This window comes from Amblyomma mixtum, chromosome 3, assembly GCF_055824585.1.
Source record: "Amblyomma mixtum isolate Tamu chromosome 3, ASM5582458v1, whole genome shotgun sequence".
In the NCBI taxonomy this organism is placed as follows: Eukaryota; Metazoa; Arthropoda; class Arachnida; order Ixodida; family Ixodidae; genus Amblyomma; species Amblyomma mixtum.
Genome location: NC_143014.1, coordinates 12826777 through 12852653, shown reverse-complemented (window position 1 = coordinate 12852653; position 25877 = coordinate 12826777). Strand labels below are relative to the sequence as shown.

The window sequence follows — 25877 nt, the reverse complement described above, 5'->3', positions numbered from 1 at the left end:
GGTAATTGTTGCAAGCTGATTAAAAGAATGAAAGCCCGATATTTTAAGAGCATATTTACCAGAAAACAAGAAGCCGCGGAACGTTTCGAGAGCTTCTGCCCTTCATAAGCAGAACGAAAAAGGTAGCTAAAATCAACTAGACAGTGCACGTTCCTCAAAAGCCGTAGAGTAAAGGCGATGCTTAGCCATGTAGAGCGAAATATTAAGTTTCTTCACGCAAAACCTCAGAACTGCCAAGTGCTGGTTACCTGAACAGTATAGCATTCTGTTTTCAACTATTTCGAAAAAAACGCCAACTTTGATCAGGCATAACTTTTAAACTAAATGAGGCAGATAATATTTTCAGAAAGGAAGAACGATTAGACGATCTCAAACTACAAAAAGTCGCCACAATAAAATGGATATCTCATAAGTTATTGCAGATCACATTTTTCTGTTTGCTACGTTTTTCAGACATGTGTGGCTAATAAACTAACCTATGGGGAACCTGCGCTGAAGTTTGCCGTAACACAGCATAGCGAGAGGAGCAAGCAGTTTTTGGGGCACTCGTAGTGCTATTCCACGCCACCTTCCGTAGCTTATTGGCGTGAGCTTCTGCGCTCTGTCGAAGCCACACGTGGTGCGTGTCAGTTATCTGGGTTATGCCTACAGAAGCGAGGCAAATCCTGCTATCAACCAAACACGGGCTTCTAATCGTTCAGAATGTGCCCTCGCGTTTGTAGCGGCCCAAGCGACTGACGGCAGCAGTTTTTAGTCGAATAGTGGAATAACTGCAGTGCCACCTGGGCAGCGCAGGCTCCCCATAGACAAATTTCTAAATGCTTAAACATGCTCGTTAGCATCAGATCGCAAAGTATGTCGAAAGATTTTTCTCTAGGTGCAAGAGGTTTTTGACAACTTTGCATTTCCTGAGACAAGTTGAGCTCAACTGCCAATTTTCATCTGCGTTTTCTTTTACAGTTCAAACAAATTTGCAGCTATCGTTAAACCACATGCATCTTTTGAAAGCAGAGAAAATTAGCTTTTTGGGGTCATCTGAACCATATTTATGAAGCGAACGAGCGAGGTACAGTCGACGTATAAATATCACCAAAAATGTTCCCATCAGTAGGTTGTAATCATCATAAGGCTCAATGCACGTTTTCAACACCACCGCAGCACCGCGACAGCGGAGCGCAGCCGCGCCCGGCTGATTTACAGCGGCCTGAAGTATTTTGACCGAGAAGATACAAAGAGTACATGGTGAACAATTAAAACCTTCTTACTGTCAAAAACCTGCAAAGGGGACTCTGGGCACGCAAAACCTATATCTCAGGCTTGAAGCGTCTTACAAGCGTCAGATATGGTTTGTACACAATTTGCTAAGGTCAAGACAGTGATGGTCCGGGGGAAAACAGACTGCTTTCGCGGGAGCATGAGCAACACACGTCAATAGCTCGAAAGCGTTGCTGAGCGGAGAGAGCTACCAGAACCACAACGAAGCGCGTGTTTGGGCACAAGTTGCACGCCAGCACAGCACGAAGGAGCAGTTAACGAGTGCGCTCAAAAACCCTATTCCGCGCGGACGCCTTGCAAACGAAGATTCGTACAGCGTTTCGCCGGCCAGCCAAACCCTAGGTGAAACGTCACTGTCCACTAATATTTGGCTGCTTTCTGCGCTCAACTTCAAGCGCGTCGAAGACTATCCGCTCATCCGTGCGAAAGCCCGTACCCGTGCAGCGTAATAGTATATTATACAGCAGAAACTAAGCACAGACGCTTCCGGTACCGAAACTTGAGTCTGCTCCACCGACGTTTGCCAACAGCTCGACGGGCCTGCTGCCCTAAGCCTAACGTCACCAGTCATAAACAGTGATAATAGAGCACACTTGGAAGCAACAAAGATAAATACGTGCTCACCTTCTTTCGTTGAGGGCTTCCAGTTTTTACTGCTCACGGAAAGAGACATCACGGCACACCTTTCTGCACGGATCCAAGGGCGCGACCACTAAACTACTACGATCGCTGCATGTTGACGTCGTCCGCAGAGCGGTACGCTAGACTGACCAGCGAGAGAAAAGCGCCTCGCCGGGTTGAAGTGTGTTGTCCGCGGGAAGAGAACGGGTCGTTCAGCAACGAAGGCTCGAGAGGGAGCTGCGTGTGAGAGGCGGGGCCCGTGCGTTCTCGGTGCCGTGAGAACGGTATTTTATACACCGCTTGGACACAGGGGCCTCATCATCGTTCACTCCTCGATTTCATTAGATCAGCGAACCTTTTCTTATTTATTCTCATCTAACATTACACACCGTTTATGCCCTGAGGCAATCAACATCGTTTAAAGAAAACAACAACATTGTACGTGGAAAACACTCGTTCGTCTACCCACCCTCTCACCTCTCTCTCTCTCTGAGCGCGCATGCGCGGTTATGCGGAGTTTGTTCTCCCGATGTTCAGCTGATACAGCAAGCTAACGGTTGGATTTTGCGGGCGTTACGGAATCGGATTGATTGGTTGCAAACCCTGTGTGGTTGGCTCGCAAACGTGTTGTCTTCTCCGAGGAACGTGCGCTGCTCGTGTTCGGTGTGGTCGGCGCGTGTGCCGGTGATAAATGAACAGGCCCTCCGTGTGATGTTCGTTCGCTCCGGTTGGAGCTTCTTTTTGGGCCGACGTGCAGTTTCAACGTTAGGGAAGTGCTACTCCTGCTGCATATTGCCTGGCCAGAGGTATAGTGCGAGATTATTTTCTGTCTGTTTTAATGTGCATAAGCTGCCGTCTGAGGGGACAGTATCCCAAGGCGAAGATTGTAACCACGTGCTGTACTCATGAATCGAACGCTGCCATGTTCAGGTGCTTTTTGTCTCCGTAAAAGAAGAGGGAATGAAACGCTTGCATTCCAGTTGTCATTATTTGGTGGACCATATGAATGTCACTGCTTTCTTAAATATCCTTTATGTGACGGTGAATGAATGAGCTGAAGCCAGAAATGCCAGTGGTGCTCGATTTTGCAGTCTATATTCCTCGATTGTCATTATTCATGATCTTTGCGATTTATGTAAACAGCGGTAATGTGTACGGGTCGTCTTGCTGTAGTCTTGTTTTGCCCGTAGTTACACGTCAGCCTACTACACGCGTTCACATTACTAATACGGTTGTGTAGCTCAAGTCTTGCACTTTTTTCTTTCGCCTTTGGGCCCTGAGAACTTGCCTGCTCAAGTAATTGTGTTGACCTTTGCATGTCTTATTTGCAGCTGTTGTCACTTGTCAGAGTAGCGCATCCATTTTATTCCTTCTTTTTGTCGTTTCTGCACTCCTCTGAAAAATAGGAATTCGGATTTTGAAGCGAAAAGCTTCACTAGGCTCGTCAACATTGGGTCTGGCGTGCGCAGTGATCAATTTTTACCTAACATAGAAGTATCGCTGTAATAATTTGAGTGCACATGTACTGCGAAGTACGTGCTAGCAACTGAATTTTGATGGGTTCGCAACAGCCTACCTGGAAAAGGTCAGCGTGCAAAATTAAGTTTCTCATCGCACATCAAAGGTGGGCGCCACAGGACGCGTTTCATTCGTTTATCGCACACTTTTATTGGGTGCTGTGAAAGCAGTAGTCTTTCCCGTTGTCTGCCTTTTATTTATTTATTTATTTATTTTTGTTTATTTATTTATTTATTCAGTAAGAATTTGGAGGACGCTCAAGCTTCGCCGAGCGCTGCCAGGGACTCTACGTACGGAACGCCTTCGTCCGTTCGGCGCGGCGCCTTGTCTGTTTTTGAGGAAAGGAAATGAAGTCTCACTTGTCTTGGTGGAAACCCGAACCGCGCATGATAGCAGCCCCCGATTATAGGTTGCCGGTTCGAATCCCCGCCGCAAGCTAGGCTTATGCTGCACGAAACGCTGAATCGTATGACGCATCCGGGACATTCTGCGGCGATATTATTTCTGACGCGCGGTGCCGGCCGCTGACGGCTTTTCGACCGAACTTGTACAGATCCAAGCAGGGTAGGTAAAACGATAAACAAGGCAGATGTAAACAAAGTTACTAAAATATCGAAGTATCAAAGCGTGGCGGAAGGCAATAAAGAATCATTCCAATCGGTTACAGTACAAGGAAAAAATGAAAAGTTGAATAAATCTGTTCGTGCAAAATATATGGCGTCAGCAAATTAGGATGATGGTAGCGAGTGTGCCTCGAGGTTGAAAGAGACAAATAGGGTGATGAGTTAATTGCTAGATCGCGATTCCAAAGCAAGAAAAACAAAATGTGAACTTAAATTTTTCTTTTGTTGTACCAGACAGTGAATGCCATGTGCCTCCATTATCTTAGAGGGTGAGTCTTACAGTGCAAATTGTAAGTAAATAAACCTTACAGCTTTCCTCTGTACTTTTTTGAGACAGGTAATATTGTGTTTTGTTTTGTCGAAATCTGAGGAACATGAAATAGAGTTTTTGCAGCCATATTTAGTCAACCTCAGTATGCTGCAAGCAAACTGGTTTAGAACCACTTGAATTGGTGTAATGTGAATGCCAAAAAATAGTGACGGCCGTATTTCGATAGAGGCATCCGTGTGTTGTGCGATGTCCGGAGGAGCCCTTTATTATGGTTTCTGATATAGTGTTGCTTCGTAAATATTCAACCCCACTATTTATGACAATCTGAGGCCATTTTAATAATATTACTTCTATGATTAGCAAAACACAAAGCTCATTAACCTTACATATTTCAGTTGTATGTAATGATCAGTCATACTACGACATCTGCATTTAGCTTACAGTGCCATTTATTTAATGGCAGTTTTACAGGCATGTAGCTAATAAAATCTTCAGTACAGTGTAGCTGGATTTTTGGCATATTTAAAAGTTGTATTTTATCCATACCTTCAAGGGCCACTTGATTGTTTTTTTTTTTGTTTTTTTTGGTCAACTCCTGGTTATAATGACACAGATCTTCTCATGCATTGGCGAGACTAGTGCCAAAAGAATTTGGAAGTGACAGTATGAAATTTAGAGGCCCGTGTACTGTGCGATGTCAGTGCACGTTAAAGAACCCCAGGTGGTCAAAATTTCCGGAGCCCTCCACTACGGCGTCTCTCATAGCCTTTTAGTCGCTTTGGTACGTTAAATCCCATAAAACCAAACCAAGTATGCAATTGAAAGTTCTTTCATTTTACTCAGTGATGAGTTAAGGTTCTTGGTTCCTACTGCTACTGCACCTTGCACACGTATGTACATTGGAAACACACATGCTACACTCTTGGGGAAAAAGGGGCTAACAGAGGGCGAGAAGTTAGTCTTTTTGGGGGCTAACTGACCTGCCACTGGCATTCATCCTTTTCGGGACTAACTGCAAAGGGTCTAACTGTTGGTCCCCTTGGAAAGGGTGCAACAGTTAGTCCCGGGGAGCAGACTTTAATGAAAAAATACAAACGATGCGTGATTCCCAGCGTAATTTAGAGTGGAGTAGTTTCCGACCGAGCTTGACACATATAACAACGATAAAGGAAACAAATAAATACAACATGAAAAGACCAGGATTCGAGCCAACAAACTTTGGATTAGGAGCAGAGTGTGGATATGACTAGGCCACCACAGTAGATAGTGCGAGGTAGGAAATAAAAGCCTTATGTGCGAAACGCACACATTGCCTGTCTTTACCGCTCGCATTGTTGTCAAACGTATTGCTGTTTATAGCACAGTATGGTGATTTTGCTGTCATATGCTTTTGCAACAAGCTGTGTTAAGCTTTAATACGCACGCACAATGGTCTAAATCACATTTCGGCCAAAAAAAAAGTGCTGAACTGTGTGTACATTACGACCGGTACTTCACAATCACAACAGTTCTTTTCTTTTCTTTTCGTTTTTTTTTTTTTTGCATATAGACCACCTTCACCCCGCGACGTCACGGAGGTGCGGTGGCGCTGATGTCAGTAGCGACTTTCGCGTGTTAGGCAAAACAGGTTCCGTCTGCCCGTACCTACCGCAGCTGCCGCAGCTACCGGTGGCTGCATCAAGCCTGCGTACTGCAGAAGCATCATGTACTGACCAGCTGTGTCGTTGTTTATCCGCGTATTAGCATAAAACGGAAAATTATATCAGCCTTAATAGGTTTCTCGCATATAAATATTGCATTAGGAAATGGCTCGCGGTAGTAAAAGCGCAAAGTCTGGGTGTCGACCGGTGCTGCCAGTCAACGTACAGTCTTTGTCAAAAGTTTAGAGCCCAGGGGGTTTGCTTCTAAGCCTTGTAGTGGGTCTTCTGAAGCATTCGTGGCAGCCCTACCCATTGGAGGAGGCAGGGCCAGAAATCATCTTACCTTCAGCAAATTTGGAGTGCTGGAGATGCATTACGAACCACACAGTGTGGCTCAGAAGCAAACCCTCTGGGCTCCAAACTTTTGACAAAGGCTGTACTTCATAGCAGGGAAATTGCCGCACTCATTCATCTGAACAACAGCATGGTACGCTTAAAATTGCACAAGGAAAAGAAAAAGCATCTATGTTGCTGCGCACATATTTATCACCCCGAGCTGATGTGCACGGGCGCCGGCAGGGTCATTCTCCACCAAGGAGTGCGTTATTTTGTTGATAGCGCAGCATGTTATAACGTGTGTAGAAGTTATACGAACGTATAATGGCGCGTTTTAGGGCATTTAATATATACTTCAAACTATTTCTTAACATGACCGACATAATTATTTGATTCTAGTAGAAAGAAGTCTGGTAAGTTGTGACAATCTTGCGCGGTCACGCTGGTATGCTTCGAACAGCGTACTGTAAGTGTGATAAAAGCCATATGCTTTTCATTGCATCTTGCGTGTGTCATAAGCTGCTTCATGAAGTAGTACATGATCGCGAAGCCTGTTTGGAAAGAAGCAACCGCAGGCGGGCTACAACAAAGGCACATAGCGAGATTGACAGGGGATGAGGCAATGAAAAGTGTTTTCTTTACTGACGCATGCGATATGTTACCAAATTTGGTGCAAATATGAAATTGCTCTGCTAATTTCAATAATGCATTTTATTTTCAGCTATACCTGGTACAGTTCTTGGATAATTATAATTCAGACCCTCGGCAGGTCACCCCGGGTCTTGAATAATTAAGTAGAGAGTGCGGAAATTTTTTATGCCAGCATGTTCCCAAAGCCCTATTCTCTATGATGGCGGTATTTTTTTTTTTTTTTAGATTCTCAGTACCTTTCTTATAAAAATAACTAGCATACTACTGCTCCTGTAGGAAAAAAATCGAGACTTATTGCACTCCTCAACGTCTCTTGAATCGTTCGCGACAAATAGAATCATTCGATTTCCATTCGTTACAAATTTACGAAGGGGTGAGTGATGCCAATCAGAAAATGTGGTAGATCACAAAACAAACCTTTAAGTTTATTCCCTCGTTTATGGCCTCTTCGCTTTCACTTTGGTCAAAGAAATGCGGCACTGAAATCAACGAAACCTCCGATCCCTGCTCTTCGTAGTGATACTGCCATTGTGGTGGTCCGTCGTCGGAAACCCGCCGAATTCGCCACGTGCCAGGACCATCAGAATGCCCATTACCTCGCAATTTTTGACGACCACAGATTAAAAACCGTAATTTTATGAATTTGTACTGAATATTTTGCTATAATTTTTCGTAACCAAACAGAAGACCCAGGGCTAGGAAAGAATATAATTTCAGGAATCCAAACTTTTCACCAAATCGACAGTTTAAGAAGGGGAGAAGTCGCCCTGGCTGGTGCCTGATCTGATGGCTAAAAACAGCGGTTACGCGAGACAGATGAGATCGGGACACGATCGACGCTGTCCCCACTTTTCGCACTGCACGACACGTGCGTCAGCAGACGGTCAGCGCACGTCGGCTCTGCCGAAAAAACGCCAGTACTTCCCTCACCACTGTCCCAAGGTAAAATCATTCTTGCTTGTGCAGAGTGTCAAAAACATTACTTTAATCCATGCCTAGGGTAGAAACCAACGGCAGAAACGCTTTCTAGCCATAATACAATACACTGTGGCGAAATACGCCATACATGGCCAACGCGAGCCCGTGTACTTCAAGGAATACTAAGTTGAAAGCATCAACCATTGCTATGATTCTCAGAAACTCAAAACGCGCCTTCAAGCCTTGAAAATCAGCGCTGCACCACCTCAACTAGACGCCACTCCCTAGCCTCTTGCCTACCGTGAGCCCGCTAGCGACTGCAGCGCCACCTCGCTTGTTTGCAAACATGGAGGAGGTCTATAAGGTGGACTTATTTCTAGCACTTGGCAGCTGCACATTACAGCCTGTTGGAAACAAATATAGAAGGCCATGGTTCACTTCATTTTTTGTTACTGGCAGACACCGGTGACAGGGAATTGACTGCTTGCCACTCGCCGTTTCGCTAAGTGTCGCCGATACTTACACAGTATCACATGAGCTCCACATTCGACACTTATTGAAGCCTACTGTATTTGTTGTTTATGTGGTTGAACAGCTGCCAGCCACTTCGGTTGCGCGAAGCCTTTTTCTCACGCAAAAGAGTCTATCCGCTTCGTGACGGGCATCGGTGGTGCTCTCACTGGCCTCAGACAACATCCTGCGCTTTAAAAGTCGAGTACTGCCACTGCGGTGGCTCAGTGGTTATGGTGCTCAGCTGCTGACCCGAAAGACACGAGTTCGATCCCAGCTGCGGCGGTTGAATTTCTTTGGAGAAGAAATTCTAGAGGCCCGTGTACTTTGCGATGTCAGTGCACGTTAAAGAACCCCAGGTGGTCGAAATTTCCGGAGCCCTTCACTATGGCGTCTCTCATAGCGTGAGTCGCTCTGGGACGTTAAACCCCATAAACCAAACCAAAAGTCGAGTACTATTGCAGTCAAGGTCTTGCGTGATTTTCAAGTGCTGCTATGCTGTGATTCGCCCCCCCGTTAGTCTCTTTCTCGGCAGTTAGTCCATTAAGTTTGCGCACGGCATATTTGTAAATTTAGGGACTAACGGGGCGCTTTGAGGACTAAAGTTATCTTTACTCCCCCCTGGTCCGGTTTTTTTCATAGAGTGTAGAGCTGCATGTCTTGACGGCGGTGGTATTGTGGCCCTGAGTGCACAGATTCAACAGAGAGCACAGCAGGCCTCCCCAGTTCCCTCACGGTTGGCCCTTCCCCCAACTTTTTTTTTATTTCTCATCCATTCTGCTTTCCCCCATATTTTCGGTATAGTATTGGGAAGGTTTTGTTTGTCTGTGATGTGCATCAGTTGCAGTACTATTTTGTATTTGTCCAATGCCAAGTTTTGGTTGCGGACTTCACATGGCAAGCCTTTGGTTCAGAAGGAGCATTTTACAATTTTTGTGCTCTGGCATTACCATATTATGCAAACAAAGAATAATGCCTGATTGGTGTCACAGGGATAAATCTCTGCCGAAGAGGTGTAATTGCAGCACACTAAAATGAACAAACGCTGCATTTGGGGGTATGACATAGATAGGAGTTAGACTTTTCGGTTTTTATTTTTTTCAAGTTTACCAGACTTTTTCAGCCTTTATTTCAGAGCACAGTTTTCAGCGAGTATTATTTCTCATTATTATTATTATTATTCTTTTTATGCTATATGTGGCATGCCTGTGTGGTTGGAAGTGACAGAGTTTATCTTGGCTAATTATTAGCAACAGCAGTTGATGTACCTGCAATTAATGCACAAGTGGCGTGTGGTGACTGGGCTGATCGCGAACGGGATTGGACTGTACGTGGCAGGCCAGTGTGAAGTGGAGGGTGAGTTGGGGGGGAAATGTGAAATTAGCAGTGAAGCCCCCAGCTTTGCTTGAACTGACCAGGCCTGACAGTGAAACCAAGCTTGACCAAATGTTGCTTTGCTCTCCTCTGCTGCATCTTCCAGGTGCCAGTTGTAGGGGGACTGAGCATTGTTGTCATGTTTACCATTATGGGCTTGCCTTTTTGGACATGGACCCTGTAAAAGTTAACACTTTTCCAGCAGTATTTATGTACTGATCTGGGTGGAAATGTTGCACTACTTTCTGTAGCAACGGATCCACTCAGGTGGTGTATCATTTCGGTGCCAGCTCTTGCTAAGCCTAGTAGCTGATCTGCAGTGCAGAAAAAAAACTGATCTCTGTGGATGCAGAATTCATTTATATGGAACTAAAAAAAGGGGGGGGCAGAGAAAGAGAAAAATGAGTTCAGCACTGTGATGAACTGTATGTATTTATCTGCACTTCTGCTTTTCAAGTGCCCTCAGTCAGCACTGCTTGCCAGAAACAATTAGAGCTCTCCAAGTTGGAGACGAATCCGTGCACTTTTGGTTCATGGCTAGGTTCATGGTTACCTTTGTTCTGATCCTACACTTATGAGCAACGGTGAGAAGCTTCCCTGAGTTAAATTTGCAGCAGTGGTTTTTGCTATTTGTGGTATAATTAATGCTCAGGACGGCACTGTGAGCAGTAGACGAGCATTGCCACGCAAGTTAAATGGAAAGGTATGCTTTTTGCTTTTGTGGACCTCAAAGGAGGCCTCCGAAAATTGCCTTTGTTTAATGAATGCTACTTCTGGAACTTGTGTAATTGTGGTTTGAATTATTGCGTGCATTTTGTTTGCTAACACCAGCTCATATTTAATTGCTTTGTACTGTATCTCAGGAGGACGTCAAAGCTAGGTGAGGCCCTAAAAAAAAAAAAAAAAGAGGGCAGTGGAATGCTTCTAATAAATAGATGGTTTTAGAATTTGTTTTGTCTATAATACACTTTTGAATGAGAAAGTGGCATAATTATGTGTGAGGCACATCGTGGAGAATTCATGGCAGTGAAGTTCTGCACTGGAAAAAGCAAAAAGTGCACATTTTGGGAGATAAGGACAAAAGGTGGTTATTTTGGTCTGTCTCGGTTGTTGAAACGTTCAGTGTGGATGAAAGTGAGAACCGCTGATGGTGCCAAACAAAATCTCAGTAGTTTCATGAATGTGCAGGAATGTTAGTTCAAGAAAGCAAAAAGAAAAGTAGAAGTTGCACTAGTTGTAAGTATGCTGTCATGACCATGTTGGTACAGCCTTTGTCAAAAGTAACCAGCTCCATGGTTTGCTTCTCATTCGTATAAACGGCTTGCCTAAAGATCAAAATGTTATTTGTTGGTGAGAACAGGGGTTCTTCTTACCATACAGAGATTTATAACTTGAGGACTGGCATATACGACAGAAGCATAAACGTGCAGCCTGGTTACTTTTGGCAAAGACTGTACCATTGTGTTCATTAGAGGGTTAAATATGACAAAAAGGTGTTTGCAGTTAAATCTAGCAGTTTTCATATTCTCATGGGTTCAGTGGTATGCAAATGGCAAGAAGAGCGCAGTTAGCAAGAGCTTCACGAAACACTTGGACATGTTCAGGTACTGTGGTAATGTTGCTTACATGATTCTCTTTATTGTGGAAAGTCTGCAGTAGAATACATATGCAGCTAGTGTGTTCGTGCACCAAGAAACATGATTGCATGTTGCCCTTGGTGAGTATGCTACCCCACTGCTGGAACATTTTAGCAAACTACAACTGTTGCACAGCTGTAGTGGTGCCCTGTCATAGTGTGCTTCAATCGTGTTTGGAATTTTCTGGGTTAAAGAAAAAACAAGATATTCTGAGCAGCTATTTTTAGGTGTCAACCCTTTATCTGTGGAGTAGGCCACCCGTGTATGCCGTGCCTTATCTTTTATGCCTTGAAATTCTTGAATGTCCAGTAAATAGATGGTATGGTTTTGTTTTCAGGCCCATCACAAGCTCAACACAAGCACACATGATGCCTTCTGTTGATGCTGACCATGGGGCTCGTGTGTACAACAATATCGCACAGTCAGAGTCGGACAAGAATCTCTACAGGGGTCTTGAGCTTAGCAACGGCATGAAAGTGCTCCTCATCAGTGACCCGAGCACAGATAAGTCTGCGGCTGCACTCAACGTCCAAGTAGGTCAGTGCCCCTCTGTGCTTTTTTCTTTGCAGAGGAGGGCCTTGGGTGGTTTCAGCTGCTCAATAGGCCCTGAATTGTATGTAATTACCAAAATAAATGAAAATGAAGCAGTATGAAGGAAGCAGGCATTCAGTGATTACTCCCAAGGTATAATCAAGAAGAGTACTTTCTACTGTTAATGCTGCAATGCCTTTACGGGCCAGTATAGGAGTCAAAGCAAGTTTGAGTCTTGATGTGCAATTCCATTTTGTATTTGTAGTAATATGCCACTTTGGTTTGTGTTCAGTGCTCTCTGTTCAAAGAGTACCCTCGTGGCCCAGAAATGATTGCAGAGTACAAAAGATAACATAGAGTAAATGTAGACTCTTGGTTCACAGTACAGCTGGCACCGTGAAGGGTGATGTATCTTTGATATAGGTAGTGGAGGTGTTTTGGTTTACAAGCTACAGAGTTGGAAAAATAAAATTTTAACAAGTAATGATTGAGTTCGATTCTTCTCCTTACTTGCCCGAGGCAGCAGATGGGTGCGGGGGGGCACCTTGAACTTGGAAGGCTCCCTTTACACCAATTTTGGATTGTGGCAGTTCTTTAAAGACTTGGCACGAGCAAAAGAACTGAGAGGGGCTCCCATTTTAGCAGGGTTGGTCTGTAACAGGCAGAGATTGCACGAAGGCTCGGCCCACCCATTTCTGGCCTTCGGTTGGCGTGCGCCTCTCGGCAGAAGCAGCATGGCATTTTTGGGGCAGGAGAGACAAACATTGGGGGGTTTAGTAGAAATTATGTCCACATTCCAGACTATGTTTCAGCTGCCCGAAATGTGGCCCTGAGTTGCTGTGGCCTTAGGCCCAGAAAGGACATCTCTCTGACAACTGACTGTCAAGTGTCACGCGCGCGCATTGTAAAGGCGAACGCTTTGCTTACTCCAGGTCTTTCCCATTGTGAAAAAAAAGACTGAAAAAGAAATAATCGGCTAAAGATTAAAGAGGCCTTGCAAACATATTCTCCTTCACAGCCAGGACAAATTTCACTCCACAGTGCTCTCCGGCACCTACTCTCTGTCCACACCCTACGCAGGGCCATCTCCGCAACAGCACCTCTGGCAAGGCGATAGTTGTGTCTGCCCACTTTGCAGTGGCGGCTGAAAAGGAAAGCCCAGAAATGAAGCAAATTTCTTCCAAATAATTATACATCCAGTTGTCAAAGCTGGTGCGCTTCTCTCTTTCCTCTCCCACCTTATTCCCTTCCCTTAGACATTTAAAGCAATGTTTGCAGTGACATAACGCATATAATAGGGTGAGTGTGAATATCCTGAAACATTATAAACCTTCAGATATGATCATGAGCAGGCAGGTGGACATTCAGGAGACATAGCCACTGAAAGCAGCGTCCCTGCTCAAACGAAGGGCAAAACTTGGGGTGGCCGTGGTCAGCTGCAAAGCAAAGAAACTGCGCACCTGATCCAGGATCTTGAAGACCTTACCAGTCAGCAGCCGGAGCCACATCTGGTAGTTGGAAAATATGATGCTCATTCCCTCTTTTGGGCCTGATTTTATCCTAGCAAGCAATATCTATAGGCCACATATTGTTGTCAAGCTCAGGAGAAAAGGGCTTCCTCAATTATAACTTTCATATGTTTTGAATGGTTTCCAATGGGATGTTTTTAATGACCCCCTGGGAAGTGATCACTTACGTACAGTCATTGGGTTCTCATTGTCTAGTCCTAACGATCCCCATTAGACCAAGGCACTAGAAAGTTTACCTTGCCGACTTAGCACTTTTTAGAACAAATGCCACTTTCGAAAAGTGATTTTGTGAGGAGCTCAACATAGATGAAATTAATGAAAGGTTTACTACATTCATAATATAACACTAGCCATGTATAGTGGACACAAGAATGCACAATGGTAAAAAAAAAACAAAAGAAAACATGGGGTGCCCTCTGTAGGTACCTCATACTGATTTTCAAAAGGGCTAGTGCCGAAGCAGTATACATCCAATGAAACGCCGAAAGCATATGCTGGAAAAAAAATCTCACTCGCTTCAAAGAAATCTTGGGAACAGGTCCAGCAATTCAGTGATGATTATCCTCTATTCACCTTTCCACACCCAGTCAACTCTAGAAGTACAGGCATTTTGCTGAAGTCTCCACTTCATCAGCCTATCCCTGCAGACTTGTTCATCTCATCCGTCCCCTGCCACTTTTGCCTTCACTCAGTCCATTGCCCTTGACGACCAGCGCATTGCATGCCCAAGCCTATTTCTTTCTCAGCTAGGATATCTCCACTCTGCTCCCTGTGTGGCACTTCTTTCCATAGCACTGTCCTCAGTTTAACCCTTTTCGTTGTTAGCGTTTCTGCCCCCATAGGTGAGTGCACACACTTTCCAAAAACTTCTTCCCTTCCCATTAGAGCACTGCTTTCCGAGATTCAGTGCCCGGGCAGGCAAGTGGTATGCCAAAGGCTGCCACCACCCCAGCGGCGCAACATGCAGGCTGCTCCTCTATCCTCAAAGCAATCGGCGCATGCGCAGGGGTTCTGCATGGGCTGCTGCTCTTCTTTGCGTGAAAGTCGATGGGTTGGGGGGGGGCCCCTTTCAGACGTGCGGTGGCACTGGGCGCACAGCAGTCGAGACTAGCAGTTGGGGATCATGCAGCTAGGTATGGCCATTTTTGCAGGACTTCGACACAATGCATTCTCTCTCTCTCTCTTTTTTTTTTTTTGCAAGGAATTGCCTTGCACGTTCGAAAAATACATGCCTATTGTACAGTTCAACCCCCCCTTTTTTTTTTGTGCCAGAAGTATTCCAAGTGTTCGCTTCAAAATTATTATAAGAAAATTACTATTCGCTTTGAACCAGAAAAAACACTGTTTACACATGCCTATAAATTGTAAGCTCGATCAAGGATTTAGTTACCTCTGGCTTGTCTGATACAGTCCAAGATTAAAAAGCTGATTTTGGTCACTGTTTTGATTGGCCAGCACAGTAATGCACGACGCCATGGACCGTGGCCCACTGTTACAAACTGCTGTTTATAGTTTTTTAAATTGTATCCTACTATAGCTGTAGTCTAGCTTATTTAAAGAATTCGTAACTTGGTTAATGTTGAGCAGTTCTGGTGAGGGTAAATGCTTCCTACTAGTGATAAAGCAAATGTTAAACGTCCTCTAGTAGCATTACAGGAAGATACAAACCAGTCCAAGAAACTGCATCTCAAGATAAGGAATGAAGCAGTTGAATAGGAGGATTCTCTCTTTCTGGCAGCACAGCCGGCCCTCTTTTCCTTTCCCATCATTGCCGCCGCGGTGGCTCAGTGGCTATGGTGCTCGGCTACTGACCCGAAAGACGTGGGTTCGATCCCGGCCGCGGCGGCTGGAATTTCTTTGGAGGAGAAATTCTAGAGGCCCGTGTACTGTGCGATGTCAGTGCACGTTAAAGAACCCCAGGTGGTCGAAATTTCCGGAGCCCTCCACTACGGCGTCTCTCATAGCCTTAGTCGCTTTGGGACGTTAAACCCCATAAACCAAACCAAACCAAACCTTTCCCATCATTATCTTGCTGCGCTGGCTTCCCGGCTGGTGTTGAAGAACCCCAGGTGATATCAGGAGCCCTCCACTGCGGCATCTTTGGGACGTTAAGCCTTATAAACAGGGCATACTCGTCTTAGAACCCTTTGAGGGTCAGATTACTTTATTGCAGATTTTGGATGTACAACATGTACAAAATCAGAGTCGGAAGAGTCATCGCTGTCAGTGTCAAGAGGAGGGGCAGTGCGTTCGACCATATTGCCATTTTGCCCTGCATCTGAAGAACTCGAAGGAAGCTCAGTAAACAAGGAGAGCAAGAATACCTCATGAGTAATAAACAAGCTAAGTAAGAGCAGTGCCAGTAAAGATGGAAATCAACATTCCCGGCCACTGCATCTCCGTTGCGATCACGCGGCGAAACCAAAACCACGGAAGGGTGTTGCCGCAGACCGCGCGACACGCTGAAGCTAGAAATCAGTTCTGTTTTTCTGTGCAAGCTGGTAGCACAGCCAAATTTCTGATGCTTCTTGTGAGTCCCAGGAGGTGGCAGCACCTCCCAATGAGCACGCATGATCATTATGGCGTGAAATTTCAAACGGAAGCTTAAAACTGTTCCGTGTGGCAAATGTGGGACGGAAAACTGCCACTGTACATATACGGAAAAAACCATGAAAGGGTTAATGACAAACGTTTGTGCTTGGGGAAAATGCACTTGTTTATTTTTCTTGTGTTTTTACGTTTCTCAAAGCAGTGAATGCTGTTAACAAACCATCGATTTTAGAAAATTTAGTGCATTTGAGACAATAAACAGACGTTTTAAAATACTAAACCCCCCCTTTAGTCGGAAACCATTAATCACTGGCTACAGCAATCAGGGGTTCCTAATATTTTTGGCCTCAGGGTGTTTCTTTGCATCAGTGTCCTTTCCCACCGAGCATGCATGCAGACATATGGCCCCACAATGAAGGCCCTAGGCTGGGCTGTTCACTGAAGTCAAGAAGGTTTCCAATTTGAGAACCCAATGCATGCAACCTCCAAGGAAACTGGAACTGAGGCACCAAGCTAGTGCACAGGTTTTGCCAATACTCTCTCCATATGCATGACCCGAAAGTCGCGGGTTCGATCCCGGCCGCGGCGGTTGAATTTCTTTGGAGGAGAAATTCTAGAGGCCCGTGTACTGTGCGATGTCAGTGCACGTTAAGAGAACCCCAGGTGGTCGAAATTCCCGGAGCCCTCCACTACGGCGCCTTTCATAGCCTCAGTCGCTTTGGGACGTTAAACCCCATAGACCAAACACACGGAGAGAGCCTGAGGAGCTCCTGCAGGTAGACACATCACTGTGTGTGTCCCATCCTCCGAGAGCAGTCCACATTGCAAGGGACTCGTTTGGGTGGCCCAGAGAGGCTGAGGACCAGCATCTTAGCCCTGCCAAGACGCAGTCTCCTTTCAGACTTGTTTGTGTTAATTTTTTCTCCTTTAGTATTTCTTGGCTCTGCAGCAGTTTTCGTCAGTCGCACTTTGTATGAAAAGACAATGCTTTTACAAGGCATCCCTCCCCAAGCGCACACGTGGCAGAAACATCACATCTCTGAGAGGCAGTGCGATCAAGTGGGCAGCATGTCGGGGGCCGTTGGGTGTGGCAGGCACAAAATATTCCGCTCGCTACCCTCCTCGACAGCGTGGCACAGGAAAAACTGTGTCTGGCAAGTTCATTGCTTGTGCTTTGTGGGATCTCCAATACATCCCATAAGAAGCAGTGATGTCTGCTTGTGGTGCAGGAGGTAGACATCATACATCCCTGTGGTACGAATGCTCCTGTGTCGTTGCATATGTGTTGCCTGGCTCAAAAATGTACATTGGCCTTGAGCAGATGTGGAGAAGAATCTATCTTTACTCAAAGTTTTTCAAATCTTGCAAAATATTTTCAGCTGAAAATTGTTTCATTAAAATTCAGCAGGTTTCATCCAGATTGGCGCAGCAGTAGCTCTTTGAGTGCTATTCTGCCTTCGTTATGTATGGACCTGCATTTTATTCATCTCTTGCATAGATGTTTCTTGCCATTAGTCGCCTCATTCTGGATGGAGGATTGCTGCTTGTTTGTTCTGAAGGGCATTTGAAAGTGGTATCAGCTTGCGTTTTGGCAGTAGCTACTGTATTTTTCAGCAACATTCCGTGATGCGGTTGGCATGGCATGTCTTGTGCAAATTTTTGCATGGTCTTGGCGGGTGTGTGAGTTCAGTGCTAAATACGTTTTCTTTTTCTAGGCTACATGTCAGACCCTTGGGAACTGCCAGGATTAGCTCACTTCTGTGAGCACATGCTGTTTTTAGGCACAGAAAAGGTACCTCTTTTAAAACATTGACTTTTGGCCCATCATATAATAAACATTGTTCTTGTCTGTCTGTCTTTTTTTTTTTTGTAGTATCCATCTGAGAATGAGTATCACAAGGTATGTCTCTCAAGTGACCCTGTTGGCCGTCGTTTTTCTGTGGCCTTTTTTGATGAGGTTGTTTTTCCTTCAGTACCTGTGTCAACATGCGGGCAGCAGTAATGCATTCACTGCCAGTGACCACACATGCTTTTACTTTGACGTCGCTCCTGAGAATTTGGAGCCAGCCTTGGACAGGTAAGAAAGGTCATGTAAACCTTTCATCTGTTGTCTTCTTTGGTTTTTATTTTGTGTATTGCACAAGGCTCATCTCACTAGACATGTGAGCCAAATAATATGCTTGTGAGCCCCTTTTGTGTGTCAGCCTGGCAGCGGTGGGGCCAGCAGAGGAGAGGGAAAATACAACTTTATTCTGCAGTGTTTAAGGGTGACTGTTCCCATTATTTTCCACCCTGTTACGGGGCTTTCCAAACACTCCGCCTTTCCTCTTGCGGCCAACATGCTGTAACTAACAATCAGCCTTCTCGTCACTGTCTTCCTTGGGCAGTGCTTATACTTTTTTTACATTGCCTTCTTCTGCGATGTCTCTGTCATTATCCACAATAACAAAATCTGACGAGCTGTGTATCAGTGTGTGTGTCCATGAATTCACATTCGTGTGGCCATGTAGGTTTATGGCGGTGTTACTGGCCTCATGTGCTGTTTGCTGTCTATGCGCTTCCTGCGTCTGCAGCAGTGTAGAAGGAGGAGAGCCGAATGAGCATGCGTTATATGTTGCTTAACTGGCTGGGCCAGCAAGGCACGCCATTGGACTAAACTTCTAAAATCCTGGCCATAGTTCGGTCACTGACCGTGGAAAGAGGTATATTACCTCTTGAATGGAAGGAATCTATTGTGATTCCTGTTCACGAAGCGGCAAGCCCACCGCATCTGTGTGTTACCTTCGTAACATTTGTAAGCTTATGCTCATGTGCAGTGGATACTTGGACATCTCACAGCCGCTGCAGTAGCTCAGTGGTTATGTATGGCGCTTGGCTGCTGACCCGAAAGACACGGGTTCGATCCTGGCTGCGGCGGTCGAATTTCGGTGGAGGCAAAATTCAGTGCGCAAGACATCGTACTAATTCTTCACTTTGGCCTACTAGAACAACCCTCAACGTGCCAGCCACAAACACTCATTGCAGTGGATGTTGAGAAGGCCTTCGACTCTGTGCCCCACAGCATAGTGATTGAGAGCACACAAACGGCTGGTTGGATGCTGCATGTTGACTTTGTTGCATGTCTTACAATGTGTACGTCTTGCTTTTCTGTTTTTCTTTGCATGCAGTAGCGTTAATGTAAAATAAAGTCAGGTGCCATCTTTTGCATCAAATGCTTATTTCTGCATAATGATTGCTTGGGGGCCTGTCTTTGACATCTTCGCAGATTTGCTGCATTCTTTGTATGCCCTTTGTTCAATGAAGATGCAACGGATCGAGAAGTAAATGCCATTCACTCTGAGCACATCAAGAATGTGCAGAATGACTCCTGGCGCTTGAAACAACTAGAAGCATCAACTGCAGACCCTAAGCATGACTTTAGTAAATTTGGCTCAGGTAAGTTGCCACGCAGGTAGCCTAGAAATGGCTTTTGAACAGGGGTTTTGTCCCTTTTGCTTTAGGAGCTCCATCAGGCACAGTACGTATTACTTCCTTTTGCAGGTAACAAGACCACACTGGATGCCATCCCAAAGTCAAAAGGGCTAATGGTACGAGACGAGCTACTCAAGTTTCACCAACAGTGGTACTCTTCCAACATCATGTCACTCGTTGTGCTTGGCAAAGGTGCGCTTCTTCCTTGACTAGCATGGGGAAACCTAGACAGGGCAAGCGTTGAGCAAAGCTTGCAAAACATACGTACCCAGCCAGTCTTTGTTTTTGAATGTGTCAGTGCTCACTTGGCCCATGTGGGGGCAATTGGCAGTGTGGATCGAACATGTTTTACCCTGTGCTGATGGACGTGAGCATCAGCTTGGCCAGAAAAGCCAGTAGGGTGGCACCTTCTGTAGACCACCGTGTTTTGTTCTGCACAGCCTTGAGTTTGAAGGCTTCTTGCTGAGGAGCAAGTGGGGGCACGTTGTTTGATGCGGCACGCTAGTGACAGGGTGGTTACCACTGTGTACCACGAATTCCAGTCGCAGCTCTTAATGCATGAAATTTGTCAGTCGTATTGTATTGGCAATGTATTCCACTTGGACAAGGGTACTTTTTTGGCTTATGTAAGCATCTTTTGTTCATGGCAATGCAGTGCAGTCACGCGAGCCATGCCGAAGACACTGTCTTGTCTGCTTGCAGAGTCGCTGGATGACCTGGCACGCATGGTGATGCCAATGTTCTCGGTGGTGCCTGACAAAGGCGTGCAGCCACCTACCTGGCCACAACATCCCTATGGCCGTGAACAGCTGGGCTTGCGTGCACACGTGGTGCCTGTCAAGGACAACCGGTTCCTGCACATGACCTTCCCCACACCAGACTTGCGGCAGTACTACAGAGCTGGAGTAAGGAGACCTTTGCTTCCATGGTAGAGCCCCAAAAGAGGTCGCTGGGCTTCACCACTTTGTCAGGAAAGCTCTGTCTGATGCCTCTAGCTCGTGCTGGGCCCTTCATTTGAGCGCTCATGAACGTGGGCATTGTTGGATGCTGCGCATGCATGCATGCATGGCCACTGATGTGATTGGCAAGTATTGCATTTACAAAAACAATAGGGATGAACATATGGCGGTATCTTATTCACAGCCTTTTCCACGTACTGCCAAAGTTATCAATTAGTTGCTTTTCCTTGTCCAGAAATCTTAGGAGGCAGGGCTCCAGGCTTGCTGAGTACAGTAGAACCTCGATTATGGTTCCCCCCCACTTTGCATTTTACGACGAATTGGCGCGGACTCGGTGAATCTCCTCTAGGTATAATGCATGAAAAGCCTCGATTATACGCCGGAAAAGTGTGCACACACTGCTTCGTACGACAGCCGGCGGGAACCGTCCGGAATGGGAGACACCAGCGGAGCACTTTATATCCCCTTCGGACGCGAATTAAGATAAACACGAAAGAAAATTGCGATTCCTTCACATATTGCCTCTAAATAACAACCCGAACTGAGTATTATGAAAAAAAAACATGTTTATTGAGCGAACAACAATTTTTTTGATGTGTACGATTGTACACATGGCGCCTCTATGCCGCGAAATATGTGTATGTCCACTTACTCAAGGAACAACCGTTTTCAGGTACTGTTAACTTTTTTCAAGTACTTAAGAGTGCATTTCCAATGCCTCTCAGCTTGCTTACTTGGATGGTTCCTACTTTTTGTGATGAAATTCATAGTAGCAGTCCTTGGTGGCACTCAGGCAGAGGAAAACTCTGCATTTACAACAGCAGATTCGAGACTGAGAGACAGCCCGCGTTTCGGCACCTTTGCGGAAAGTTGACGTTGATGTGAATGGGCCAGTGGTTGTTTCCATCAAATCTTGTGGAGTTTGCCTGCAGAGGTGTGCCGACATGTGATTTTCGGGCAGGCTTTGCTGTGCTCGAGTGCTTGGTCTTCCCCTCCTGTTAGGCGCTGTTCTGTTGCTTGCCATCAAGCTCCGTGCAATGTATGACTGAAACGCCATTACATCCTTCACTTCCCTTTTGAGAAGTCCCTCTGTATTAGCATCGCGAATGTACTCAAGCCAACTGTTGCAGATGGAGAAGGAGATGAAGTGGGCGATTACTCTCACTGGCCATTTCTTTGTCTTTGAATGGCGGGGGTACAAGGACATCAAAAAGTCGAGCTTGTCCACGCTACCCATAAATTGATTGTACTGGGCGATTACCTGCGGACAGTGGATCTCAACATGTTTTTTTGCTGCTTCACTCCACCTCTTTGCCTTGGTGATGTTGCCTATTCCTACTAATGCAGAGACCATGTTGACTGGACCATTGTCGTGCCAGCAAACAATCACTACGTCTTCTTCTTCAGCAATCCTGAAGTCGTAGCTTCCGCGCCCCTCCTTTTTCAACTCTTTTCACTCTTGAGCTCACAGCCTAGAAGTCTGTTGGCCCTGATCGTACCAGAGGCCAAAATCCCAAGCAATTGCAGCTCTCGGAAAAGCGGCACCGAAGAAAAATAATTGTCCATGTAGCATCTCATGTTGAGACCATGTGGGAGCGCCTCCACGAGCCACATCACAACTGAATGTGCCAGGTCATCAAAAATTTTCTCTGGGAAGTACTCAAGCGGCTCAAGGACAGCTGATCCTCTGTTAGGAATGAACTTGCACTCAGTGTCCACCGGTGAGAATTTATTTTTAATCCATTTGACCACGATTTTCTTTCTCTTCGTTGGCGGTGGCTGCACATTCTCTTCATCGTCACTGCTACTGATGGTGTGGTCGACTAGCACAGGATCTCTGTTTGAAGCAGGCTAGAATAAAATAAAAGAGTGATAGAAATAATCGTGAAGTAAATTTTAAAACTGCTTTTGTGTAGTGGCAAAACTTACCACAATTTCGGCAGATTCTTCGAATTCATCTTCTGAGAAGTCCCCATCCGAGATGCTTCCATCGGCTATTCTGGCCAAAAGAGCTTGAGGGACTTAGTCGATGCTTTTTGACGGCATACTGAGTGCTCTCTAAGACCTATAATACATAAAAGATGTGCATAAGTTCTCCATTACCACTTAGAAACGAAATAAAAAGCAGAAACAGCGTTATCAGGTGAGGCGGTCTTGAGGCGCCATGTGTACAATTGTACACACGCATCTTTCACTCTGCGGCACACAGCTATCTTTAACACATGCTGCAAAAACATTTTGCACGTGAAAAGCCCAAACCTTATATATTACGCTAATATAAACACCATTGTTCTAAGTACAATTTACAAGTGAGAAAAGAAAAAGAATTGCAATGCACTCACGCGCTCCTCCGTAAAAGGCGGTGGCGTCCATTTTCAATGTTTGCTTGAGCTTCAGCTTTGGTGCGAAAAAACTAGATGGCGTTAGTTGTCCACTTAGGAGGCATGTTTACGTGCCCACGTGATGTACCACCCCGTTTGGAGCAAGGGCGGGAGCGCCACGCGGCGCCAAATTTGATGTGTACAATTGTACACACCGCCGCTGAAGGGGATATGCAGACAGGACGTCATCCAGGCTGGTTCGAGATCGGAATCAGGACGGAGATGTGCACACAACGGTATGATAGAATGACGGTTCTGCCAACGGCTCGGACTGCGTGCGTGCGACCCGCGGCCATTGGTGTGAGGCTGCTCGCCTGGCCTGTTGCGCTTCACTGGCGAAGGCATTAGGGAAGTCAGCTGTACATTCGTACCTATACGGAGTTATTGTACAGGCAGTAGCAAGTTTAGACAATGCTATGATCATCGGCGGCTAGTTCGAAAGTGCTTTCCGTTGTGGCTTGCAATGAAATAGTAAGGCTTCCTCAGTGTTCATCAGTCTTCACTGCCAAACGTTACACTGTCTGTGTAGCCATTGAACAAATAGTAAACAAGAACCTCGCAAACAGTATTATTTACACAGACTCCCTAAGTTTACTAACTGCTCTCCACTCTAGAAATGCAGTCACTCCTGTACTTGGTGACATCATACATAGCATTGTAATAGCCACAGGTCAAGGACACAACTTAAAACTCTGCTGGGTACCGAGTCATGTCGGAATTAAAGGCAATAAGAGCTGATGTCAGCGCTGCTGAAGCTCGTGACAAGCATATCAAAAAAGTAAATATACCGTTTAAAGATTATACAGTGAAAGCTCGTTAATTTGAACCTCGATAATTCGAATTTGCGGATTATTCAAACTACACTACTTGGTCCGGCCAAGCTCCGTAGAGATCTGTGTATAAAAAAGCCCGTTAATTCGAAAGCGAGTCGGTTCCACCAGGGATAACTCGAACTACGCGCCGCCGCGTCTGGGCGGCTTGGCACACAGCACATGGCAAAAAAAAAAGAAGAACCTCCGCATAGTTAGATGCTGCGCACGTCCTAAACGGGCACAGAAGATGGAACCAGATAAAACCGTGGAAGAGTGGGTATAAAGCCTAAATGGCGCCATCACCGGTGTGGCGGCCGGCGGCACCGGAGGGTAGGGGTTGGCTTTTTTGTGCAACCTCCAGAACTCGCTAATTCGAGCCCTGCTAATTCGGAAATACGGATAAGTAGGATAAGTACTGTCGGCGCGGCCCCAACCAACGCCCATGAAAGGCTATGACTTCGGACGGGCGCTACAAATTATGTGCGAAAAACTTTTTTTTTCTTTGCGAGTGTCGTCCATCCTTCCACCCATCAGTCGCCAACGGAAGCCCGCAGTCAGCCGCGATCATGACGCCGATCATGACATCATTCGCTGCAAAAGGCGTTTGCTGCTATCGTGCGTTCCAATGATTGAGTGGCAGTAGACGGCGTCCTCCGCCCCAGTCGCCCATGGCACGATAAGACGAATTCGTTACTGAAAACGAGGCGACAAGTGTTGGCACTCTGCCAAGTTCGCTTCCCTCTTTGCTAGAGCTAACATCGAGTAAACACACCCTGATGTTATCGTTGCGCAGCATCTTGGCGTGCCGCCAAGAATGCGCCGTAATCAATTATAGCCACAGCTGCGCATGCGTCACTGGAGAGGCGCAGGTGGTCGGCGCCGCTGCCCAGCGCGGTTGACCTTCGCTGTCCTTTACCGAGTGTGCATTCGCACTGGGCTTCCTCGTATGACGCTACTTGCAGCCGCATGTTTAGCACAGTTACTACACATGCTTACCACAGTTACTACGCATGTGGAAGGAGGGCTAATAACGCGCTTGCCACACTGTTATCGGTTATCGTGGTGCTCCCAATGCATTGTGCGCGAACTGCGACAGCCATGGCGTCAAACAAAGCATAACTGCGGCTTTTCGCTTGTATATCCAGGCTTAACCAGAGCTAAGCCACTGCCAATTTTTTTCAAATTCTTAGGCAGAAATCGGGGGTGGGTGGGTTCATTATGCGAGTGGGTTCGTTACGCGAGTAAATACAATACATATACCCTAATGCAAAGGGTTCTTGTCAGTCTTTTCGTGGCCATTCGATAATTCGCACATCGGATAATCCGAACTTTTTTGCTGGTCCCGTGGATTTCAAATTAACGAGCTTTTACTGTATTAGCTAGTTCGTCGTAGCATAAGACAGAAACGGCAGACCGTTTGAAACAACCTAGTAAATAACAAACTACACATTGTAAAACCAGTCTTAGTTGAATGAAAGTCCTGGATCCACCAGGAACCTTCAATGAAGTGATCATCTGCTATCTCCATATGGGGTGCGCACACCACACACATAATTTCCTACTGACAAAACAAGATAAACGTGTTTTTGAAGAATGCGGAGATGAACTTAAGGTTAACAACATTTGTTCTCTTGTGCAAAACTGGATAAACTAAGGAAAAGTACTTTCCTCAGTTTTATAATGAATATATTCCTTTGTTGATATGTCATGCGTTTTTAGCCGTTTTAGAGAAGCAGGATTATTGAGAAACTCTATTTACCCACTGGCCTGCTTGAATTCTACTGCACCTCGGCCACTTTCTCACTCCTTAGAAGAAGGCCGAGGTCTTTATTTGGTTCGTTGGGAGCCTCGATAGCTTCTGAGGTTACGCAACCCTCTTTAAAGCTTTTACTAGTAGTAGCCATTTTTCTATGTGTTCACGAGGTAGTGCAACGTTTGAGGCCCTCTACACCACGGATGATTTTTCACATTTCTATAAAATTCAGCGAAAAACCTTTCCTATACCGTGTGCTTGGCACTTGATGGCCTAAGTTGCCTATGTGCCATAAAACACAACACAACACACGGGTACCAAATATTGAGGGTTTTGAACAGGGAAACGGCGAGTTGAGCGAGTTGGTACATCTTGAGAAAAAAAACAGAGCAGGAACAGGGACACAAGAAAAGAAGACGACGGGACAGGCGCTGACTAGCCACTGAAGGTTTATTGCACAGAACACGAAAAAATATACTCTACAAACAACCAGGAGCACGCATGATCGCCGCCAACA

At 45.7% G+C, this 25877-nt stretch overlaps 2 protein-coding genes across 7 annotated transcripts in view; one reads left to right on the top strand and one right to left on the bottom strand.

Annotated features, from left to right (window-relative positions):
* The window catches only part of LOC149349245 (cyclin-dependent kinase 14-like), a 185685-nt gene extending 183332 nt beyond the window's left edge, over positions 1 to 2353 (bottom strand). For 2 of the 6 annotated variants that reach the window (XM_089578185.1, XM_089578190.1), the window contains exon 1: positions 1900 to 2353. In XM_089578185.1, coding sequence (XP_089434311.1) covers positions 1900 to 1948 — 49 coding nt within the window. In that variant the 5' untranslated portion in view covers positions 1949 to 2353. The remainder of the gene's footprint in view (positions 1 to 1899) is intronic. The other 4 variants (XM_089578188.1, XM_089578184.1, XM_089578189.1 and 1 more) reach the window with 3 other exon arrangements.
* Positions 2354 to 2416: 63 nt separating this feature from the next.
* The window catches only part of Ide (Insulin degrading metalloproteinase), a 123527-nt gene continuing 100066 nt past the window's right edge, over positions 2417 to 25877 (top strand). The window contains exons 1-8 of the mRNA XM_089578182.1: positions 2417 to 2702; positions 11712 to 11911; positions 17700 to 17776; positions 17858 to 17884; positions 17958 to 18061; positions 19250 to 19419; positions 19525 to 19647; positions 20158 to 20360. Coding sequence (XP_089434308.1) covers positions 2608 to 2702; positions 11712 to 11911; positions 17700 to 17776; positions 17858 to 17884; positions 17958 to 18061; positions 19250 to 19419; positions 19525 to 19647; positions 20158 to 20360 — 999 coding nt within the window. The 5' untranslated portion in view covers positions 2417 to 2607. The remainder of the gene's footprint in view (positions 2703 to 11711; positions 11912 to 17699; positions 17777 to 17857; positions 17885 to 17957; positions 18062 to 19249; positions 19420 to 19524; positions 19648 to 20157; positions 20361 to 25877) is intronic.